At 48.4% G+C, this 24,617-nt stretch overlaps 1 protein-coding gene across 1 annotated transcript in view; it reads right to left on the bottom strand.

Moving 5' to 3' along the window:
- Rfx8 (RFX family member 8, lacking RFX DNA binding domain) overlaps window positions 1–19,507 on the bottom strand; it is a 62,202-nt gene extending 42,695 nt beyond the window's left edge. Inside the window, exons 1-4 of the mRNA XM_031367294.1 lie at window positions 19,363–19,507; window positions 16,819–16,942; window positions 9,976–10,037; window positions 8,759–8,845 (exon numbers count right to left, since the gene is read on the bottom strand). Coding sequence (XP_031223154.1) covers window positions 8,759–8,845; window positions 9,976–10,037; window positions 16,819–16,942; window positions 19,363–19,427 — 338 coding nt within the window. The 5' untranslated portion in view covers window positions 19,428–19,507. The remainder of the gene's footprint in view (window positions 1–8,758; window positions 8,846–9,975; window positions 10,038–16,818; window positions 16,943–19,362) is intronic.
- Between the last annotated feature and the right edge of the window lie 5,110 nt (window positions 19,508–24,617).

The raw sequence follows: 24,617 nt of genomic DNA on the forward strand, positions 1-24,617 counted from the left end.
AGATGGAGTGTTTCCAGCTATCCTGCCTTTTTGAGGCCTTCGAGCTGTCTGCTTTCCCATACAGCCTGTGAATAAGCTTTTATGTCAAGAGAAAAAAAAAATCTTGCTGGGATTTTTTTTTTCTTCAAAAACAACTTCAGTAAGAGACATAGCTCAATCACTTAAAGAGGGAGATTCAATGCTTTCTCAGTATATTCACAGACTCGTGCAACTGCATACATGAAAGGTACCCCTCAGGTCAGAGACAGTGAGCCTCAGGAAGGCCTGTGCAAGGTCAGGCCTTGGCTGGAGTCTGGGAACTTGGCTCGTGGAGCGTTCCCATTCGAAGTCTGCTGGTAAGAGTGGCTCCTGGAGTGCAGACCGTACACAGATGCAGCTTGTGCAGAACACCTGCTTTGCTTTGTCACTTGGACATGTGCTGGGCAGAGAGAACTGCAGGCAAGCTCCCAAGAACTCTGAATATCAAGTCTCCAATAGATGTGCTTCCCCAAGTAAAATCCATCACCCATATGTGGGTGTGGCTACAGTTTGTTTGCTGAGAAATGGGCTCTGCAGGATCCCATGGAGCATGGAAAGAGACGGCCTAGGGCGATCTCATAGATGGTCCCTCTACTTTTGCTGTTTCTTTGTGTGTGTGTGTGTCTATGTGTGTCTGTATGTGTCTGTGTGTCTCTGTGTGTGTGTCTGTCACTCTGTGTGTCTGGTGTACGTGTATCTGTGGCCCTCTGTGTGTGTTATGTTTGTATGTCTCTCTATATGTCTATGTGTTTATGTCTCCATATGTGTCTATATGTGTGTCTGTATGTCTCTCTATGTGTATGTCTGTGTATGTATGTGTATGTGTGTTTCCCTGTGCATGTATCTCTGTGTATTTTTGTGTGTGTGTCTCAGTGTGCCTATTTGTATCTTTATTTGTCTATGTGTGTCTGTTTCTGTATATGTATGTATGTGTGTGTATATGTGTTTGTGTCTCTGTGTTTCTGTGTGTATATCTGTGTATATGTTTGTCTCTATGTACCTCTGTATGTGTGTGTTTGTGTCTCTGTGTGTGTCTGTATATGTCTATGTCCATGTGTATGTCTCTGTACGTATCTCTATGTATCTCTCTGTGTGTTTGTGTCTGTGTGTGTATGTCTCTGTGTGAGTATGTATGTCTCTGTATGTATATGTGTATGTCTGTGTATATGTGTCTCTGTGTGTATGTCTGTGTATGTGTGTGTCTCTATGCACCTCTGTGTATGTGTGTGTGTATGCACATGTGTGTGTATGAGTACATGAGTGCAAGTGCTTACAGAAGCTAGAGGTGTCAGATTCCCCCCCCCCGCCCCCCTCCCAGCTAGAATTACAGGCAGTTGTGAGCCACATGGTATGGGTGCTGGGAATTGAACTGGGACCTTTTAAAAGAGCAGTACATGCCCTTAACTGCTGAGACATCTCTTCAGCTCCAGTGCTATATTATTTTCATTAAAAATAAAAAACCCTTTCAACTTGTCTAGGCCATCAAATCTGAAGTATGTTTCTTGTTGGCAATACAAACCTGAGTCGTTTTCTTCTTTTTAAAATCCCCTCTGCCAGTTTTATCTTCCTGTTGGTGCTTGTAAATAATTTATAATTAAGGTAATTGTTGGTATGCCAGCTCTTAATTTTCTTTTACGCACCTTGTTTCTGTTTGTTTCCTTGGGTTCTCTGTTCTGCTTCTATGTCCTGTGTTTATGAGAATTACTTTAAGCACAGGATTTCATTTTGCTCTACTTATGGCATCTTTTGGCACAGGTCAACATCACTCTCATGGCAATTGCCCAAGTGTTTATCACAGCGTTCAAATCTGAACCCACAGCCCCGGGTTCCTGTGTGTCGCCACCTCAGAAGAAATGTGGGAACCCCTCTCCATCTAGGGCCCTTTTCCTTCCCTGCCTTAATGCATCTTTGTATGGGGCGCAGGTCTTTGTCAAAGCGATGGAGCATGGCCAGTACACCTCAAGGGGAGGAAGACAGTCTAATGTATTCTTCTGCGTCCACTCTGGCCACTGTTTTGCCTTTCCTGACGTCCCAGAATTCTCTCTGCAGTCAGTCCTCCATCTTTGAATGATTTTCTTTAGCTTGTCTTTAAGAGTGAGCTGTCTAGTGGCAAGTCATTTTCCCCTTCTTTTTATTTCCCCTTCATTCCTGAAGGAAACTTGTGTGTGTGTGTGTGTCTGTGTGTGTGTTTTTGTGTGTCTGTGTGCACACACGAGGGCACACTGAGACCAGAGATATCAGGTCCCCTGGAGCTGGAGTTACAGGCAGTTGTGAGGCTCCCAATGAGGATTCTATGAGTCAAACTTGAGTCCTCTGCAGGAGTAGCTATGCTCTTAATCACTGAGCCACCTCTCCAGCCCCTGGAGGATTGATTGTGCTGCATACCACAGTTGGAGTCCACAGTTTTTTTCCTCCAGCTCTTGAGACCGGTGGAGCCATCGCCTCCTGGCTTGGGTGAGAAAGGAGCTGTTGGCATCCGTGTTAGGTCAAATGCCATCACCTTGGCAGAGTTCAGGATTTTTTTCCCATGTTTTATGTTGCTTGTTTTCAGAGGTTTCCCCGTTCTATTTCTGCCCAGTGGTTCAGCTGGTTCCTGCTAGAGCTGCTTTGGGGAGGGGGAGAGGGGCTCTTCAGGCTGGGTTTGGGAATTTCTCTCTTCTGGGGAGAAGATGAGAGGTGCCCTAGCTGTCTGGGGAGGAGAGTTGAGCTGTGGAGGCAGAAAGCCACCAAGAGGGTTACTGGAACTGGGTCTCTCTGGACAGACCAGGACACACTCTTTAGTTTCTTTGGTTGGAGAGCAGCATCTCAGGCTCCCAGCGAAAGGAGGGTAATGGATCAGGTTTTTGTTTTGTTTTGTTTTGTTTTGTTTTGTTTTGTTTCTGGAGAGAATTCTTCTTGACCAGCAGAGAGAATCTGAAGTCTTACACTCTTGCTGGGTTGCAGTTGGGAAAGTGTGTCTTTTTTGGTGTAAGGACGAAGAAGGATTGCCTGTGTGGGCCCACAGCCCTAGGGTCCCAAACCAACTCCTCTTTCCAGCCCAGTCTCCCTCTGGTTGCTCTTGTCTCCAGGGTTCAGAGCTGTGCCCAGAGAGCAGGAGGGTGGGAGGAGGAAGAGGCGGGTCCCTACCTGATCCATCCCTACCTGGAGGTCTAAACCACCATATTTAAAGGCATGTTTAAAATATACGATGCACAATTGGGTAATTAAGCATTCTGCTAACCGATAGTACTAGTTTGTGAGGTCTACACAGTCTGCTTTCTGGAAGCATCCAAGGCGGCTTATATAGGGGGTAGGAGGACACAGATTCCAAGTTGGTACAGATTGATGGTGCCTGGCTCCTGGCTCCTGCCCCAAAACAACTAAACACATGGAGAATGTGGGTGGACCATGCATACACAGCAAGAGGTCTCGGTGTTGTGAAGGAGAGAGTGTGGGAGCAAGGGAGTGCTGATACTGGACAACCCCTGCAGCACAGGGAGACCACAAGGAAAGACACAGCTCTTGGTGTCTCTGCCCAGGAAAGGAGATCTAGAGGAGGAGAGGGGATTCCAGCCCTCTCTCAACAGCAGGGCAGAGGCCGGTGACTCTCTCAGCAGCAGTCTCAAAGTCCTAGCTGTGGAAGTACCCACCCCGATCCAGGGTGACCCACTGGTGGGTTTAGCATCCCTTCCATGTGCGGAGCACCAAATGAGCAGATTCTGCCATCCACAGGGGCGAGCGAGGAGAGCTGGCAGGACCCAGGCCCACCTCCCTACTGGACAGGGCATAGAGAGAACCAGGCCTCCACGGGGGCTACACACTATGGACAAGAGAGCGCTGCCAGGGATTGGTAGATGTGCTAGGGACACCACAAAGATGAAGCACAGGGCGGCAAGCTGGTATGGGGAGGGGAGGGAGAGCCTCATACCCTTGGAGGAATGGTAAAGCCTTCCTCTGGTCCAAGAGCAGGTGTTGACAGCGTGCACAGAAGCAGTTGCCACAGTCTCCCCACCCCCCACGTTTACAGCCTAAGGACTGCTCCCCCCACCGCAGAGACTGTTCCTACCAAGATCAGCTAATCCACTTAATCCATAAACCCTGTCCACCCTTGTTCAGCTGTGTGCAAGAGCCCCGCCCCCATGTCCACCTCCTTATAATAAAACCTGCTGAGCTTCCAGAGTGTGAGGTTTCTCCAGCAGAGACCTCATCTTTTCTGTCTGCGTGTCTATCTTTTTCCCTTGCCTCAAGAATCGGGTCCAAGTGCCCAGAACCCGTGCATAGATGTGGCACGCCTGGGCTCAGGAAGTTAAGCTGCCACCAGAACCACAGAAGCGGGTCAGAACCTACTTGATAAGCCCTGGGGGTAGGGGGTGGGCTTATTTCCCAAAAGATGATTTAGATGGGATGGGGAGTCCCCACACATATACCAAATGCACAGGAAACACGGAGCCTCACCATAACCCGCGTACCGGGTATACAAGAAGCTGGGTGAGAAGGGACTCATGACGGTCACCAGTACAGAGGTGCACTGTCTGACAAGACCTCTAAGCAGCATCAGATCCCTTGAAACAAATGGGGAATTAGCCTCATGAAAGATTTCACAAGAGAGCTGGGTGGAGACTATGGAACCTTAAAATACAAGAGCGGGGATGAGGAGCCCATGAAACTGTGAAGGGACACGTGGGGACCCAGAGTCGGCCTGAGACCAGCGTGTAGCTGTGACCTCCCAGCTGTTCTAGGCGTCTCTCTTGTGTTTGTGCATCTGATCTTGACGACATCCCTGACAAGCACACATCCTTCTTGGGAGAGGAGGAACCCGGGGAACAGAGAAGCTGAGTGACCATCCCACGAGCACACAGCTTGCTAGTGTGAGAACAGCTGACGTGTCCAGCTGTCGTGGTCTCTATCTCAGCAGAGTGTCGTACAGCTCAGCTGCCTCTGGGTGACATGAGCTACTTCAGCAAAAAGCATACTGCTGGGGCCCCTGAAAATGTCTTCTAATTGTCCTCTCTACACCCTCCCTCCTGCTCAGGGACCTCTCCTCCCATCTCCTTTGTTCCCACCAAGCTCTGCCCTCAGACTCCTCCTCCTCCACTTCTCTCGACCCCAGGCCCTTTGCACTGGCCCTTTCCTCTGCTGGAATGCTGCCCCAGAACGTGACTGAATCCTTTGTTCGTTCACTCAGACAACGCTGTCTGGGGAAGACCTTCTTATGACTCCATTACTGTCTTCGGGACACACCTGGTCTGATTCAATTTTCTTTCTCTCTGGCTCCACGTGGGAGGAAGAGGAGGCCATGGTTATTTATGCGCACTGCTGACATTAGAGTGGGCTCAATTTGCTGTGGGAACTCAGATGTTTGTTGACAAATGAGTGTCTGTTACTTGAAAACTACAAAGCTGACCTTTCTTTTTGTCTCAGGACCTAATTTTTAAGAGGAATTCACCACATGGGAGCCGTTACACAATGGATCCATGACACAAGAGACAACGTTTTTCATCAGTAGAGACTGCTAGGGATCAACAACATCTATCTCTGCCTTTGGAATCTATATTTACTATTTCTTTGAGATGTGGCATTAGTTAGGAAGTCACTCTTAAATCTTTTTTTTTTCTTTAAAGATTTATTTTATGTGTATGAGTACACTGTAGCTGTACAGATGGCCATGAGCCATCATGTGTGTGGCTGCTGGGAATTGAACTCAGGACCTCTGCCGGGCTCGCTCTGGTCCCAGCGTAATTCACTGTAGCTGTCTTCAGATGCACCAGAGGAGGGTGTCAGATCTCATTACGGGTGGCTGTGAGCCACAATGTGGTTGCTGGGATCCGAACTCAGGACCTTCCAAAGAGCAGTTAGTGCTCTTACCCTCTGAGCCATGTCACCAGCCCCAAACAGTATTTATTTTTTATTTTGAGACAGGGTTTCTCTGTATATTCCCTGGCTGTCCTGGAACTCACTCTGTAGACCAGGCTGGCCTCGAACTCAGAAATCACCTGCTTCTGCCTCCCAAGTGCTGGGATTAAAGGTGTGCGACACCACCGCCTAGCAAATCTTAATACTTTAGAAATAATCTCTTTGGTGGCCAGAGTTCAAAGTTCACTGATTACACATCTGTGGGTCACACAGTACGGAGGTAAGTCATGCAACACTATCCTTATCTTCATCCATAGGGTTAGGATTAGGGAATGTCACTCACGAGGGTACCATTCCTACAGTTTTAATTGCTCATAAAGGCTGTGTCCCAGAGTGTGTGTGTGTGTGTGTGTGTGTGTGTGTGTGTGTGTGTGTGCGCATATGTACATACAGGCTCCAGCTCCTAATACTATACATTGGGGATTTTAATTCAATTTGGATCTTGGTGGGACACACGTTTCCAAACCACAGCATGGTAGGAAACAAAGCTCTGTAGCTCCGTTGCTATGAAGAGTCTAGTCAGGAGCCCACCCAGTGTCAAGGGGCTCCTGGACTGCCCCACTCCAGCCTCGAAGGCCATGGCCTCTCAAGTGCCTTCCAACAGTCTTCTGCCACACTCCACAGCAGGGAGCCTACACTTTCCCATCCCTTCATCTTCTTCACCCAAGCCATGCCTGCTGCCTTCTCCCACCCCACCCGTCAGAATCCCATCCTGTCTGTCCTTTATGGCTTGGTTGGAACCCAACTCACTTCTCATTCCTTCTGACTTCTGTCAAGAGGCCTGCTCTCCTTATGGAGGCCTTGTACCTTTCCGACCTTCTGTCATGTATCCACTACATTAAATGCACATCTTACTCTCCTGCTAAGCAAGCAGAGGGAAGGGGCCTTGTCTCATCCACACAATAGGCTTCCTGACTTTAGGCCTCTGTGGAGGGCCCCTCATACAAACTTGCTATTGTCAAAGCTGGAAGGCTTTGAGAGTGAGCAGGGTGGTGATGATGATGATGGTGATGGTGATGATGGAGATGATGCTGTGCTACAAGTGAAATAGCCCACAGTTTCTCAGGCACACAATCACCTTTTTATGCCAAGTGAAGGCCCAGTGGACAGCTAATAGACTGGGCAGAAATGCTGGATGGTTAGAAAGTCCATGAGCAGTGCGGAAATGTGAGGGAAGGGGGCTATCCTGGAACTGGCACTGTTGAAGATGGTCTCCCTGGAGGGCTGTCAACACAAATGGTAGATCCAAGAGGACCCCAGCAGAGAAGGAGGGATTATGGAAGGCTGGAGTGGGGGAAGGGCAGGAAATGGAGCCATGTGCTCCTGAGTCACAGGAAGGTAGAGAGCCTGCCAGCAGTGCCTAGTGGGCAGCCTTCACCCCAGGTGCTTCTGGGAAAGGAAGAGGCAGGCAAATTAGCATTTTAGGAAGCTTGGTCGAGTGGCTGTGTTTAAAGCAGGAAGAGGCTGAGAAGAGAGCAGCTGTATGAAGTCCACAGAGTCCAGCTGCCCCTCAGCATCCATAGGGGACCAGGGTCCCTCAGCATCTATGGGGGACTGGGGTCCCTAAGCATCCATGGGGTACTGGGGTCCCTAAGCATCCATGGGGGACTGAGGTCCCTCAGCATCCATGGGGGACTGGGGTCCCTCAGCATCCATGGGGGACTGAGGTCCCTCAGCATCCATAGGGGACCAGGGTCCCTCAGCATCCATGGAGGACTGGGGTCCCTAAGCATCCATGGGGGACTGGGGTCCCTCAGCATCCATGGGGGACTGAGGTCCCTAAGCATCCATGGGGGGTTGGGGTCCCTGAGCATTCACTGGGGATTGGGGTCCCTCAGCATCCACAGGAGGGCTGGGGTCCCTAAGCATCCATGGGGGACTGAGATCCCTCAGCATCCATGGGGGACTGGCCCTGGAGTTCCTCCAGTGCTCAAGTGTCTTCTGTAAAAAGGAGTTTCTGCAAGAACATAATGGACTCCCTAATTATGCTATAAACCATCTTTAGATTATTTAATACTGAAAACTGTTATTTAGGATGCGGTCATGATGTCTGTGTGTGCTCAGGCCTAACTACCAAGCACACGGGTCTAGGTTTGGTTGCATTTGAAGATGCTGACCTTCAGGGTGGCTCTGTCTGTAGATACGGAGCCATAACATAACTGTTCTCTAAGTAGGATGACAAGGGTGTATGTATGCGAACTATCTCTGCCTCAAAAGGGAAGAATGAAGAAGGGTTTGCAGCCCAGTGGAGTCGGGGGCGGCTCAGCGTGAGCATCAGCATGGAAAATCGGGGTGGAAGGGATTTCTAGGGAGGTTCTGAGCTGAAGCTTCCACACCCTGCATGTGAGGCTCCCATGGGTCATCTCAGCGCGTGTATCCACAAACAGCCAGAGAGGAATTCCTAGGGAGTGGGTGGGGCAAGGACCAGAGGTGACTCTAGAAAGCACCCTTCGGGAGGGAAGGGATGCTAACAGGCAGAGCGCAAGAGGCCCCTGGGCTGACAAGAGTGAAACTCTGCACTTACTAAGAAGGGGAGAGGTTAAAGAGAGGTTAGAGGTTAGCGCTGTGAGGGCACAGTGGAGTCTTGAGGGCAACAGGCCTTTCCTGGAAGACCCGACCAGAAATGGCTTAGGTGACTGAGAAGATGGTACAATCAATTACCTAAGGAAGTCGGGTAGAAATGGGTTTCCTCTGGCCAGTAACACTGCCAGAGGCTGACACAGCGTGTTGGCCACATGCCCTGTGTTTTTCTGCTCTTCATAAGGACTTGTGGCAGAACAGCCTACAAATCAGTTAAGTACAACAGAGATCGGAGTCCCATGACCAAGGAACCCAAGGACAGACTAACCTGTGACAGCTCTTTTTACCCAGCAGGTAGCAGTAATGAGCGTAGAAGAAGGAGCTCTTCTTGATATAGATCCCGTCATAATGATACCTGAAAACGGAGGCATCCGGTAACTTAACCTCCACATACACCATTACAGATAGTTCAACTTTCTGTCTCTGCAGTGGCTTGGTGCCATATGTATGTACCGTACGAGTATACACCTATATGTGCATATTGTATGGCGAATTTTGAATTTGGATCTTTTCCCTGGCTAGTAATTGTAGGATGATAGGCATGACCCTGGACAGCAGCAGTGAATCCCACACTGCACAGCGCGGCACCTCTCCACTGAGGACAGCGGGCAGGTCAGGCCCATCCACCACATCCTAGACCTACCATAAGACACAGCCCATCACACACAAACGTTTTATTGCGATAGCCTACAAAGGCACCGTTGGGTGCTTGGCTCTGCTTTCTCGGTTTCTCATCTCAGAGAGATGTCCTGGGACAGGCCTCCTGTTCTGCTGCCTTTGCCTTTCAGGGGACTCACCCTGCAGGAAGTCAGACTCCCCACACACAGCCTCTTCTCCTCTGTGGCATCCTATAGTGTGTGCCCGGGGCTAACAGCAGAACCAGGTTTCTTCAAGCTTAATTACTGCCCAAGGTTAGGTTTGGCAAACTTGCCACTGCCTTCAATTTCTTTACAGGCAGCCAGCCCTTCCTCTAATTGGCTTATGTCCCTGCTCACTGGTTTCCTGTCCTGATGTTAAACAAATGGCAAAGGACAATGACAACTGTGTGGCAATTATTATAAGGACACACTTGATAGCACTGGAGCTTCCCTGTTAGAACTATCACCGTACGCTCGGCCTCGTGAATACAACTGATAGGCTAATTAGCCAAATGCTTAAGTCACTTCAGTCCAAAGAGTAATTAAAAGCAATCGGCATTATTCTATGTGTGCAATCATTTGAACATTTTAATAATTGGGCACATTTCTTAACATCTAAAGTGTATGTGGTAATCTTTATATTTTAAGAAGATTTTGAATCATGTGAGTGTGGTCGGTGTCTCCGGATGATGGGGGTTTAGTCGGAACCACGGCACCCTTTGGTCAGAGCTGCCTTGTACAGCTTATTCTGTGTCACACGTTTTATTGATTACTGTGATTTCCCTACATTGACATATTCTCCATCTAACACAAAACAAACATTACAAAACAAACATTACAACCCTACCTGGCACTTCCTCGTGTGCCCAGCCTCCGAGTGCCCAGATCAGGGAAAGCCAAGCGTACGAGCTGTGGGAACAAGCAGGATTTAAAGATGCAGTTCAAAAACTGAAAACAAACTCACATTACCTACACTAACCAAGGATTCATACAAAGTCTCACAGCTGATTATAAAAAGTAGACATACAAATGAAACTAGATCACACCAGATAAGCAAGGTCACAGAGTGAAACCCTGGTGTCCCAGCTGGGGCAGATAATGTCCTGGCTTAGGTTCCCAGCACCAAAACTCTTAAGACAGCAGTTCCCAACCTGGGGGTCTCAACCTCTGTGGTGGGGTCGAATGACCTTTTTACAGGGTTGCCTAAGTCCATGAGAAAACACAGATATTTAGATTACGGTTCATAGCAATAGCGAAGTTACAGTTGTGAAGTAGCAGTGAAAATAATGTTATGGTTGGGGGGTCATCACAGCATGAGGAACTGGATTAAAGGGTCACAGCATAGGGAGGTTGAGAGCCTCTGCGTACTGTCCCAGTAGTCAGGGTCTCCAGCCTGAATTGCTGGCATCTAACTGTGTTCGGTCTTGCATTCTGCTCTCTTTAGTGTTACGTTGCTGACTGGAACCACGAAGATTCTCTGGAAATTGGATTATTGACAGCTGCTGGGTCTAGCCTGTGGCTGCTAGGTCTAGCCTGTGGCTGCTGGGTCTAGCCTGTGGCTGCTGTTGGTATTTTGCTGTTTTCCTCTATCTCTCTGGTGTCAGAGCTACTTCATACAGTTGACCGTGGTTTTCTAATTTCAGAGGATTTAATGAGAGGGTGGTACTCAACTGTAGAATAACGGTCACTTGGATTCAGATTCTTGTCTCCCGGCTGAGTTACCTTGATGTGTCCCATATTCAGGGACACCATTCATGTTTCGTTTATCAACAGGACTCTATCCCAGTGGCACTATCGAGGGATTAACTGCAGGCAGGGTATGTGGGCTCACACCTGCTGGAAGGGGAAACCCTGCATGTAGGGACATTGTGGAAGTTGGGGCAGGGAAAGCCTCAGCCCTGCCCATGACATCTGTTCTTCTGCAGAGCTGCTCCACCCAGCTCCTGCTTGGCTGTGTGCCGCGGCCTCCCTGTGTATGAGCTCCCAGGAGCAGCATTCGAGAGAAATGATATGGGCTTCCCCTTATCTGACTTATCATCTTTCTCTTGTCCATATCTGTCTGTCTGTCATCTGTCTGTCTACTTACCTACCTATGTACCTATCATCTATCCATCTATCTGTCTACTCATCAAGCCTCCACCCATCCATGTGTCCATCTCTAATCTACATAGCCTTGTAGTATCTATACAACAGGATGGAGCAAAGGGACAACAAATGGATGAAAGAATGGATGGATAGACAGACAGATGGGTAGATGGATGGACAGATGATCAAATGGGGGTTAGGATAGAAGGATGGATGGACAGACAATGGACAGAAAGATGAGCAGATGGATAGATGGGTGGACGAACAGATGGATGGATGGATGGATGGATGGATGGATGGATGGATGGAAGAACAAGCTGTCTGACAACACACCCAAGGGGCTTGCATCTGTGGGCATCTGCAGTGAAGCAGAGATGAGGAGGTATGAATGGCTTCTTGCCCAGAGGCCCCCTTCCCTGCTGTGAGGGAATGTGGGAAGGGTGGTCCAGTCATTCAAAGTGTTTTCTGGGAGGCCACTGCAGGTGCCATCTTGTGACAACACAGAATTCATGTGGGTAGGACAAGGAGGGCCTCGGTGGCTGAGCAGAGAGGCCACTGTGAGCACCGTCCACAGTGTGCTCAGGCCGAGAACTGCCACATACTTTCTGCGGCCACAAGTCAGCAGTGCAGGAGAAAGATGAGCTTTCCCTGTGTTGTTCCTGAGCACGCAGAAAGCAGGCAGATACCAGCAAGGTCCTCCAGGACACCAACCACTAAGCCAAGGGACGTGTACTGGAAAGTGCCCAAGGCAGGTACTAAAGAGCCCACCACCAAAAGGTCCGACTGGCTTTTATAGAGGAAAGCCTCTCTCGCTTTCCTCGTTTCCTCCTTCCTCCCAGCAAAGTTCAACCAACACCTGGCGGCAGGGCGGGAAGGGGAGGCAGACAACAAGCCCCACACCTGCTTTGTGGCATGCCACAGCACTGGAAGAGAAGGGGAGACCACATCACTTGAAAGCTGTGTTGAGTTTGGCCACTAGTAGATTGTGGTTAATCCCAGCACTTGAGAGGTAGAGGCAGGGCTGGAGAGATGGCTCAGCCGTTAAAGGCTAGGCTCACAACCAAAAATATAAGAGAGGTAGAGGCAGTCAGATCTCTGTGAGTTTAAGGCTAGCCTGGTCTACGAGGCAAGTTCCAGGATAGATAGGTCTCTTGCACAGCCCTGTCTCAAACAAAACAAAACAAAGAACTTGTACACTATAAGGGACTGGGGTTTCAAGATTCAAGCTGCTGTGGTTGAGTGGATTACCCCTAGGGAGTGGATTCTAAGCCTGACACAGGGCTTCCAGGGAGGGCTGCTGCCTGCTTACCCCAGCTCATCAGGACAGAGGAAGATGGATGGCAGGACACAGGGACAAGGGCAGGGTATGAAGGCTGTGCTTACACCCAGCTGTTCACACTAGTGTGTGTGCTCACGTGTGCAAATGGACCATGTGAGTAAGTACACCTTTGGGGGTGGGGCCACAGTCAGCATTTATTTTTCCCTTCTTAACACTTTTCGATCTCCACACTGCTCACAAAGGAGACGCAATCCGATTCTAATCAGAAAAACAGTTGTTGATGTTATTTTAGCAGAGGAAGCCAACCTCCGGAAACTCCCCAATCCATGGAAGATACAGTTTGGGGCCAGAATGAGCCCCACACATTGCATGCCCATCCCGAATCATCTGCACAGGAACTCCTTGGGAATCAACTCAGTCCCGGGGGGGTGGGGGGGGAGGAGGGAGGAAGTGAGAATTGGATATTTTGTTGTTTCTCTTGTAAACATGCTTTGTGATCATATCCTTTCCCTTCCCCATTTAGAGCAGCTTTGGCACACAGGATACATTCCCAACAATCGGGTCCCTTCCACTGGCCTATTCTTTAGGCAACTTGCCAACCAAACTTAATGTTAGAACCTTGGCATCTAGGGAGTGGATTCTAAGGGAAACATTAAGACAAAGAATTCAAAATAAACGCAGGGGTCAGACACTGGGGTCTCGTTTCTTTCCTTTGGAATGCTCTGCAATATGAAACAGGCTCCGGACAAGAACTTCTTCCTGTTGTTGGGTGCAGAGACTGGACATGGGGCTCCACGTGCTAAGCAAGAACTCTACCACTGAGCTATATATTCCTGGACCCTAGATCTTAAAAAGAGTGGGGAAGAGAATATTTTTCTAGAAGTGAGCAACCTCTAACGGCACTATTTAAGAGAGATGGAGGAAGAAAAGTCCCCACGACCTTGGCAAAGATTGGACCCTGTTGAAGTCACCCTCCTCTCTCTGAGGAGGCCTACAAGTGGGCAGCTAGGAAAAGGCTGCTGTGTCAGGCTTCCCAGGGCTCAGTAGAGCCTTTGATGATGTTTCCTAAAATCCGGAGTGACGGAATGACAGCCTTTTGGGCTGCAGGGTAACAGCTGGGAACTCCCAGTGGGTCGAAAAACCTTTCTGAGTCACCCTGTAAGAGACAGTGATAAAACCTTTAATGTAGTTTCCCTCTTTGGTTTTTATCTATTTATGTGGGAGTATTTATGTCTTATAAACCAGTCTGGGGAGACCTAGCTTAATTTGACTTATATGGGGCGGGGAGTATTTATTCGTGTTGGTGACACATTTAAATTGAAACAGAGAGAATGACCGGAAGGATAAAAGCCCCAAAGAAAATAAAAACAAATGAACAGAGCAAAGGAGAAAGCAGGCCTGTGTCTGTGCACACTGGAGAGGAGAGGCCTAGGTGGCATTCACAAACTGAAGCCCACAAAACGAAGTGGATGCGCAGGAAGGTGGTCAAGAGCAGCCATGACCAAGGCTTGGCGATGAGAGCAGTTGCTCCCCATATTAGAGCAGTGGACACGTTAGAAGAGTCAACCATGTTTCAGAAGCACATGGCTGTCGGTGGCTGGACGCTTCAGCCACAAGGACTGAGTTGGAAGAAGAGATCTAAACAGTTCAGTGTTTGGGAAAACGTACCAGCATCCACATGCTACCTGAAGGTAAGGAGAAGCCGCTAGGAGAAGAGTTTGGTCCTTGTATGTGTGACCTTGTGACTCTCCCTTGTCGCTCTTCAGGTTTACGCCTGATAGAAGGTCCTCACGTGCTGTGCCCTAGCATAGGCACAGGCTTGGTTCCAACAACGTCAGGAAGCAGGCCTGGTGCCTGCCACTGTGGAGGACTTCACAAAGAGGGATGTCACACATAATATTTAGTGACAGAAAGCTCACCAGTTGTCTCGAGGCTGGTAAGACCCTGGACCCACCTGTCTCTGTCTCCTTAGTGCTGGGGTCACAGACATGCATCACCATACCCAGCTTCTTGCATGGATGCTGGGGACCTGAACTCTGGTCCTCATGCTTGCTCAGCAACGCCTTCCCCTGAATTATCTCCCTGGATAAAGTAGATCTTTTGTCTTTGTCAAACTCTTTGGTTTTACTATCCAGACAACAACAAAAAGAAGGTGGAAGAAGAAGAGGAGGAAGACTAGGAGGAGGAGGAGGAGGAAGAAGAAGAAGAAGAAGAAGAAGAAGAAGAAGAAGAAGAAGAAGAAGAAGAAGAAGAAGAAGAAGAGGAGGAGGAGGAGGAGGAGGAGGAGGAGGAGGAGAAGGAGGAGGAGGAGGAGAAGGAGGAAGAGGAGGAGGAAGAGGAGGAGGAAGAAGAGGAGGAGAAAGGAGAGAAGGAGGAGGAGGAAGAGGAGGAAGAGGAAGAGGAGAAAGAAGAAGAAGATTAACAATCAGGTCATACATCTACCAGTGATCAAATAACATCCGAAAACAACACAATTCTGTATATACAAGGACCCTTGCAAAGACAGGAGGAAAAGTGAATGGTCAGCGTTATGACCCCCTGAGCAGGCTCCTTGTTACTATAGTTGTAAGAGATAGGTAGGAATTGTCAGGACCCACAAGACTAAATCTCAGCACAAAAGAGATTTATTTGACTTGGAGAGACAAAGGGTAGGGAAAGAGACAAACACAGGAGATAGAAGACAACCAAGAAGGGGAAGGGAACAAAGGAGAGGGAGGAGGGGTATTTGTCCCAGAGGGGGACAAAGGGCTGCCTCTGGATTGAGAGAAGACAGACATGGTCCATTGACAAATGGCACTTGTGAAGGGAAAAAGGAAAACTCCCCTTTAGGATGAGGTGTTTAATTTAATTGGGCATGTTAATTAGGGCAGCCAATGGGGGCTGCTGATTGCTGGTCTTCAATACTTTGACAGCTGGACCTTGGAAGTCAGTTCAGCCTCAGGAGGAGGAAGTGGCCAAATAAGGGAATAGACCTTGGGGGCGAGAGGTAGGAATGTCATCTAACAGTTTTTAGCAAGGCAGAGGGAATGGGGGAGAAGGGCAAGGCCTGTCAGAAGCATGCTTATTAGGTCTGAGCTAGCTAGAGTCCCTTCACCTGCCATTAAAGATGACCCGGGATACATGGTGTGGGGGTCAACTGTGCTGAGGCCCCCCCAGGAAGGACCTGAGCGATTTTCATCAGCCTGCATTCTGTGGTTGGACTACAGACCTAGCTTGGGCTGTGCTTGTCCAGAGCCAATGCCACACTCCTCTTGGCAGGAACGTGCTTGCTTGTTCCTCACTTAGCTTCAAACAGGGCACACAGCTCTCCGATGGAGTTTACAGCCAAGGTAAGGTGATTAGGCTTCACTCAGGTGATCTCCAGTGTCTCTGTACTCAAGGGTGGTTTATTTGTTTTTTGTTTTTAATTCTGTTTTGTTTTGTTTTGTTTTGTTTTGGTGGAATCAAGAAGTGGCTGGAACTCTGCACCTGGTTCAGGAGACTAGCTCTGCTAACCATGTTTTGTGGCCAGCCACGGGACCCTGGGCTTTAATAATTCTAGGTTCATTTTGCTAAGCATAAAACAACACAATGTTATCTGCCTCAGTCTGGCATCCTGGACAGCTAGAATCCAGCTTCAGAGAGGGCTGGACTCGCTCCCTGTCAACCTCACTGCTGGGCCCCAGCATCTAAAGCAGGGTCTACCATTAAGGAGTTGCTCCTAGGAGCTGTTGAACAAAGAAGAGGGTCTCAGACTGTCATTTGATTGTGTATTAAGCATTCTCAGGTGAAGTCCTCAGATATGTGTGCCAACTTCCAAAGCCAATGAAATCACTAAATCCAAATGAGCTGCGGGGAGCATCGATTGTTGGGTATCACCAGTGGCTCAGATCTGTGTTCTGAGAGCTTTGGCAGTTCTATGCAGGAGTAAGGGCCCTGCTAACCGGGTCTTTTAGGGGAGTGTTGGGGTTGCTATGGAAACAATGCTGAAGTTTCCCCCATCCCACTGTAAAGTGTGGAGACCCCAAACCACTCTAAAGTGTGGAGAAGGAAAGTAGATTTTCAATACAAATGACTGGCTGCTCCTGAGGACAAAGCCACTACACCTGCTGAGACCCCATTAGACCCAAGTGCACTTTTAGACTTTCCTCAGAGACCATCAGCAGTCCATAAGGCTTTACCATCAGCGACACTAGCTAGCTACGTCTGTGTTTGGTCAATGGCATAACCTAGCATTTCTCAGAATGCATCTCCACTCTTAAGCCACCTGGGGCTGTAACTTTGAAAAACATCAATGAGAAACAAAACAGCTTGGTGAACACAGACTTGTCACATCTCAACACTTACCTTCCCAAATGTCGCTGGGTTGACTTGGTTCTGAGCGCTCTGCCCACAGGTCTCAACATAAATCTCATACATGAGACATCGGGGCACGCTGAATCCTTCACGGATGCAGAAATTGTCAACCAGCCTGCAGGGGGTGGAGGTGGGACAGAAACAGGAAATTGGTGGCTATCCCCCCCACCCCCGACCAAGTAAGGATGTTCTGACAGAACCGATGACTACTAGACATGGGTGGGTCCAACCAAATGACCCCCCATCTAGGTTACTAAGTGGAACTGCAGAAGCTCACAGGCAGTGGAAAAGGATCTCTTTTATCATCTGGCTGGGGTTAGGAATATAGACTGTGGGTTTTCAGTTGTCAACACTGTTAAGGTTTGGGGTTTTATTGGAGGGGAATTTGCATGCTAAAAAGAAGTAGATACCGTCTAATGGGACCTTTACAGAGCTGCTACAGAGATTTAAGTTAACTACAGGGTAGAGAGTGATTTGCCTGGTAAACTGCAAAGTAATACCACAGTGGACAGAGGAGTCCAGGCAGGTAGGATGGTGTGGATGTTGACTGGTCCCAAGGCTGACTGACCTAACCTCTCTACTTATGGTGGAACCTTTAGAAGGTGGAACTGGCTAAGGAAGTGAAACAACTGGGGGTGTGCCTTTGATGGGGATATTTCCACGCAGGGTCCCCTCCTCTCTGATTTACGGCTGCCAATAGCAGTATTGCTTCCTAAGACCCTCTCCACAATGCTCTGTCCTGCTGCAGACGGTTGCAAACTCTGGAGGAGCTATTAAACTCTTTTCTTTAGTAACCTGATTTCTTTTCAGCGATTGCTGTTTTCTTATCTCTCCCATCATAATGCAAACAGAGGCAAGAAAGCCACGGGCGTGACAGTGGCACACTGGCCCCCAGGGAGCTACTCCAAGGAGTACCTGCTCTGGGAAGCCTGACCTCTATTGTGTGTGGCTCTGAGGAGAGGGTGTGAGTCAGGGGACTACCACAGGTGACTCTGGTTAAGGGGCTGCCAGTGTGCCACCAAAATGCCCCTGTGTTTTACTGGAGGTTAGATGCCAAGGCCTGACCCAGGGTCTGTATCTACATTATTATGTCTAGTCTTGTGCTCTTCAGTCTTTGTCTCTTCCTGTCCCTAACATGGAGACCTTACCTCCATTCCCCGAGACTAGCCAACATCCCAACTTTTCTCCCAGGGATAATTTAACAAGTAGAGATGACAGTGGAACTCGTGTCCCAGATACGACCCCACCTGACTAATAGATCGTTGTCCCTCCTAACAGGGCACTGACTGGAAAACAGGGGATGCTTCATTCTATAGGATGAATGAGCTCCCCCCCCCCTTGAGCTCCTCCAGCTCTTGGCCATTGCTGCCCCTCCCTCTGGGTAGCCTCATCTCTTTGCCCCAAGGTTCTATATTAGACACTGGGCCAGTGGTTTGAATGCCAATGGTAGGAGAATTGAAGTCTTTTCTGAAGAACCCGGGGCAAGAGGAATTCTGGGCACAGAGGTGAATTGGACTTGTTGCTAAAATGCATCCTTAGCTATCTCCAGAAATGATGTGGGACACTTGTCTTGCCCAATCACAAGCCACCTAAAGGGGATGCCCAAGTATTTTAAACTTTGTAATCAGTCTTTCAAATCGCTATAGCAAAATTCAACACTGGGAAACTCAGTGGTGAGCTGAAGTAGTTAATTAAGGCATGGAACTGACTCTTGCTAAGAAGGTAGGCAAAGGGGTCTGATTACATTTTTTTTTCCTCACTGCAAAATGAGATGGGCAATAAATTCTCTTTTAGAAGAAAGTGGTAACTATAATCATAAACATACTCTTCCCTCTCTCTCTCTCTCTCAATTACTTCTTCCTCAGGTGACTCTTAAAAAAAAAAAGTTTCCCCTGAGAAATATTTCTTAAAGCTTACACAAAGGAAAATGTATGCTAATATATAATAGTAACCTTATAAAGCTACAGTCTGAAGACTGGCTTTAATTATTTTCCTATTTATAAAGACCACAAACTCTTGAGTTCAGGCCCATGAGTTGAGGGTATTTTTCTTTCTAGTTTTTCTCCCCTCTATTTAAAATAGCCAAGAAATGAATTTCACAAATAATAAGGAATGCATTGTTGAAGCTAAAAGTTGTTCTAAGTTAAGTCACTTCTATTCTAGAGCTCATGCCAGGAGGAAAAACAAAAACAACAAGAACAACAACAACAAAAAAAACCCCAACTTCCTCCGTGGCCAACGCCTGCCTGCGTTCCAGGTCTTCTAACTGGCTCCACTCTGGTTGGTCAGTTGGTCGGGGACAGGCTGGATTGCTCCCTAAGGGAGGTGTGACCTACGGGGACAGCTAGGTGGAAAACCCGCGGTGGGTGCAGATACGGGACTGAGTGTGTGTGTGTGTGGGGGGGGGGTAGGTGGGGGTGTGTGGTTGTTCCCTTGTCCTTCACCAGGATCTCCTGAACCAGGGGTGCTCCTCTCCTGTCCTCCAGGGCTTCCCGCCCAGCGGCAGCGCCCGCCTCTCCCCGTCCTGACGCTCACCACTGAATGATACTTCGGTGCAGGCCACGGCCGCCCACGGGGGAGGCCGGCACCGCCTCCGCCATGGCTCGCCCAGCGGGCAGCGAGAGGGGCACCGGTCCTCTCCGCCGTGTTTACTTTAGAGCGGGGGCACGCGGGGAGCGCGTGCAGCCATGGGGGAGGTTGCTGAGCCCACGCCCTGCACTCAAGAGGTTCTGGTTGGTGTCGCCTCCCCGCCCACCACCACCAATGGTCAGAGAGGCACCTCCCAGGTCGTCCCCCATCCTCCATGCTGCTGCCCTTCCCAGCCCTGGCCAACATTGGACTAACGGATCAAACCAGGGAACAGAGAAAAACCCAGGCATATGCTTCCAGCCAGGTCGCTGGCAGCGTTTGTCCATCAAGGGTCTGTAACTGGACAGCACTTGGGAATTATTTGATTATTTTGGCACTTAGAAAAATACTGATGACCAGCCAACACCCCCTTTCCCAAGGGGGTCAGTATAACGGGCCCGGGTTGGGGTGGGCCATGGGGAGGGGAGTTGGTCAGGGAAAAGCCTTTCTCTGGACAAGAGGCGGCCTAGAAGCTGAAATTAGAATCAGAGAGAGGGGCCCAGGTGAAGCCAACGTGCAGCTTCCAGTGGACGTGGCCGCTGCTGCAGACCTATTCCTCCAAGCCTGCAGGGGCCAGCTGTCTCAGAGGCTCACAACTTTCTTGGGGAAATAGGCTATTGTATCCAGTGCTACTGGACAGGTATGGCACACTTAAAGAGTCCTACCGTGGAGACGCAACACTGACTGCTCACTGGTTACAAGTCTCAGAAGGATGTTTCAATCTAGATGAAAAAACTTACTTGCCAGTCTTAATAAAGCAACAACAAAGTTCAACTTACAAATGAGTGAAGGGCATGAACAAGCCTTATTTCCAGAGAAGACACACAGCCGTCCACCAAGTACCTACTCGACTCTAGACAACAAGAAGATGCAAGCCCAGGATGAATCCATTGGAATGACCTTTTTTTTTAAATTTAAAATTTATGTATTTATATGAGTCACTGTCACTCTCTTCAGACACACCAGAAGAGGGCATCTGATCCCATTACAGTTGGTTTTGAGCCACCATGTGCTTACGGAGAATTGAACTCAAGACCTCTGGAAGATCAGTCAGTGCTCTTAACCCCTGAGCCATCTCTCCAGCCCTGGAATGACTTTTAAAAATATAAAGCAAATGTTGATAAAGAGGGAGAGAAAATTGGGACCCTTGTTTCCTGCTGCTGGCAATGTATAGAGTAGTTGCTATGAGAACCGGTCTGACTGTTCCTCCAGCCTTGGAATTATCAAGGGACCAAGGTGGCGTCCACTTCTAGGTGCACACTCAAACTGAGAGCAAGCATTGCTAGTGTGCAGCCGAATTCACAGCAGCACCATCCCTGGGGAAGCCACTGGTAAAATAAGACAGACAGGTAAAGAAGATGTGGCATATCCAAACCACAAGTTAGTATTCATTCTGAAAAGGTAATGAAACCAGACATGTGCTACATATGGATGGATTTAAAAACCTTTACTCTAATCAAGGGAGACCCCAAAGGGTGTTCCTACTTATATATCTGGTAATCAAACTCAATAAATAGTAGTTGTCTAGCTGTATTTGGGAAGGGTATTAATTAGAGAATTCATATCTGTCATGGTAGAGTTTCAGTCTAGCACAGTGGTTCTCACTTTGTGGGTTGTGACCCCTTCCACAGGAAGATCACAGAAAATACAGATATTATTTACATTACGATTCATAACGGTAGCAAAATTACAAAGTAGTAACAAAAAAATAATTTTGTCTTATTAAAGGGCTGCAGGATCAGAAGATTGAGAACCACTGGTCTTGCACGATAAAACCTCTAGCTAGACTATCATTATCCAACAGTGTGAATATACCTAAATCCTGCTGAATAAAAGGGAAAATGCTTTATGTGATACACACATCACTTTTTGAAACAAAACACACCTATTTGAAAGCCATTTCCAAAAGTAGGACAGAGAGATTCACTAAGCTCATGAAAGGGCCAACTGCCTCCCACGTTTGGGTACATCCAGTTGTGGCGGCTTCCCTTCTCTGGGAGCAGCTTCATCAGGGGTAAGCTTCCAAGGCAGTTCCAAGGGAGCAATTACAGGCCACCCAAGGAGGAACCTTACCCTAAGGTGTGTGACTAGGTCACTGGAGCTGATACAGGATGGTGTCTGGGCCTTCCTGGGGACACTGCACCACACCGGGGTGAATTCGGCCTTGTCCTCAAGCAGAGAGAATGTTCAGGGATGGACTGAGGGTCAGGTCGGGGAGCTGATTCAGTCAACAAGTGGCACCATTGCCAATGTATTTTCTCAGCTCAGTTTCTTTGTTCTAGAAAGGCTGATTTAAAAAGCCACCCGGTAGGGACAAACAAACTTGCATCATGCTCTCAGAGTTCCAGGTTCAGAGGAATACTCTTCATTCCGGAGAGCATCCCTCAGGGCAGGGAAGGCCAGGTGTTGGTGTAGATGAGAAGCAGGTCTGAATGCTAGTCTCAGGCTCATCCAGGAGAAACAGCTGCAGGGAGAGAGGGGAGTAAAATGGCGACTTCATTGGAGAATTAGCAACAAGAGAAGAAAGAAGGGGAAGAAGGTTGGGAAGGGACCCCTACAGCAGCTGTCTCCCAGCCAGCTCTCTCCCAGTCAGTCCTCTTTCTCTAGTTGTGTCTCCAAGTAGCGCTAGGTCCTTTGCTGCTCCAAGAGGAGTGTGGAGATCCTCTCATGTGCTTTATCCAAGAGCTCAGATCCTGAACTTCCTGCAGTGAGCCTGTGGCTCCTGCTCCCTGGTTCAGGGCAACAGAGGCCATGGCTCTTCCCATCCCTGAGGCTGCTGCTTCATCATCAGCCGAGCGCCCTGCCACTCAGGTAGTGGCAGAAGACACCAGCTCCTGTCCCCAGAGACTACACAGAACCAAGGCAAGTGCCTGTCTGTCATTCCAGGTCTTGTTACCCTACTTGGATTGTGTAATGTTTGTGTGTGCGACGAGCACCGAGTTCCTGGCTTATTGTTGGACATCAGAAATACACGTGACACTGTGACTCTTGGGTTGACTACTGGTTTCTGCTAGTTGTTCCTTCCAATGGTTGATGCTACAAAATGCAAACATTACCTCATTTTAGCCCAAAGCTATTGATGCTTGTTGATTAGAGGGCTCAGGAAATGAGGCCATGGGGGTCGAAATGGGGTCGATTTCACACCTTCTACACCTCAAGGGCCACCTCTATCATGTGATCAAGCGTGTGACAGGTTCAGACTTTGATTAGTTACATGTCAATGCAGAGACATTCTTACAAGGTTTAGCCCAAGCCTTCTTAATGGGCTAAGTGTGCAAAGGGTGCGTGACTCTTTTACCAGCAGAATATTTGTGGCTTTTATTAGAGTCGAACATAAAACTACCTAAGTGCTAAGTAAAAGTAAGCCTAAAGACCTTTTTCATTTCAGAGGATGATTCACAGCATTCACTGACATAATGAAAACTTTGTCTCGTAGCTGAAGAGACAGCCTGACCTAGGCCTGTAACTTTCCCATACCAGAAAAGCCCCATCTTTGTCAGATTCCGGCTCAGCGTCTCTACAGTCTTACACCGCTGCAAAGACAATATGTTTGAATGTTTCTATCACATAGAATTTCAGTTCTTTAAGCTACATCTTACGCACACAACACTCCTCTGACGGAGAATGCGTCTCTTACAGCTACACTGACTTCTTTCTTCTCCTTCAGGCTAATTGGTCTCTAGATTATCCAATTAGTCTCGATTCACCTTCTAAGAGGGCAGCAGCTGGGCTTTATCTGTGCACAAAGCCACCTCTGATGATCCTGGGTGCTTAATTTTGTTCAATTCTTGCAATTATCCACGTTCTGTGGATGGACCCAGGTGCCCGCAGGCAATGATAGGTTTTTAAATAAAGCTAATGAGCACATGGAATGCATCAGGCCAGAAACTCACAATGTAGCAGGCAATTGAGCAAAGGGACCATGGCGGAGAACAGCCAGCTTGGACTGTCCATCTGGGCCTGCAAGATACTATTTAAACCAGTAGGCTGCAGACTTTCAAATTATAGTACATTAAAACTCTTACTAGAGAGAGTCAAAATCATTCCTACATAGTACCCGTTTTCATGGTCTGCACTTAGCTTTGTTGTCCCAATTGAAATCAATAGGAACATTGAAAATCTAACCACATCCTCTCCTCACAAGTTCTCACTGTGTTGCCTAGGCTATCCTGGAACCCCAGGGCTCAAGCGATCTCTTTGCTTCAGTCTCCTGAGTAGCTAGGACTACTTAGGACTACTAGGTAGTAATCTGGGGCGCCATAGAGACACCCACTTGTCATAGAGGTCCTTTTCTTTCTCCCGTTCCCTGAGGCCATAAGGAAAGCTGGCTATGTGGTAGAACAAACAGCATTATCTTCGGAGGAACTCAGAGAATTCGAGGAATGAGAAGAAACTGCCCTCATTTGTCACAGAAAGAAGAGCCCATTACAACTCAGAACTTACATATTTGAACTCTAATACACTGGAAGCAGACTTCTCTGGAAGGCTGACAGAAGATCAGGCAAGAGAAAACAGGATGCAGTTTCCTCTTCTACCCAGGCCTGGCAGGGGCTTAAGCTGTTGCACGAGAGCTGTGTGTGGGGGGGGGAGGGGGGTTGGGGGACAGTTAGGCACCATCTCAAATTGTGACTGCCCACAAAAACGTAAGTCTTTGTCTACTTTGTTGAGTAATTTTTTTTTTTTTAAAGAATGTGTGAAAACCACACTAAATCGTTACTTTAGATGTATGGAAATATTTTAAAGCATTTTAAGGGTGAGGGGGTTATTTTGTAAACGTGGTTCTTGAACGGCAGCCCTGAGGCACGTTTCTTTGTCTTCCTCTTGCCTTACACTGTGGGTCACTCTCTGGTACGAACACAGGCAAACAGCTGCTTGCTCCCATCATGTTACATGGAATCATCTCCCCATACCAACCCCACCGTGAAATGAGTTTTACTGAAGCAGCTTCAAACCACACGTATGTTTGGTCATGGGATGCTCCCGCTAATTACCCATTGGGATTCCCCAGTAGAAGGAAGCCGGAAGGAAGCAAGCATCATTTACAAGGGCGTCTGCCTGAACTCCACTGGCGAACAAAGGTAAACACAGCCCAGTGGATGTCTGCAGATGGTTACGGTAGAGTGGGCTTTATAAGCCCCGCCTTCATAAACAAGTCTGCCTTC

This window comes from Mastomys coucha, unplaced genomic scaffold (genome assembly GCF_008632895.1).
Source record: "Mastomys coucha isolate ucsf_1 unplaced genomic scaffold, UCSF_Mcou_1 pScaffold14, whole genome shotgun sequence".
Classification (NCBI taxonomy): Eukaryota; Metazoa; Chordata; class Mammalia; order Rodentia; family Muridae; genus Mastomys; species Mastomys coucha.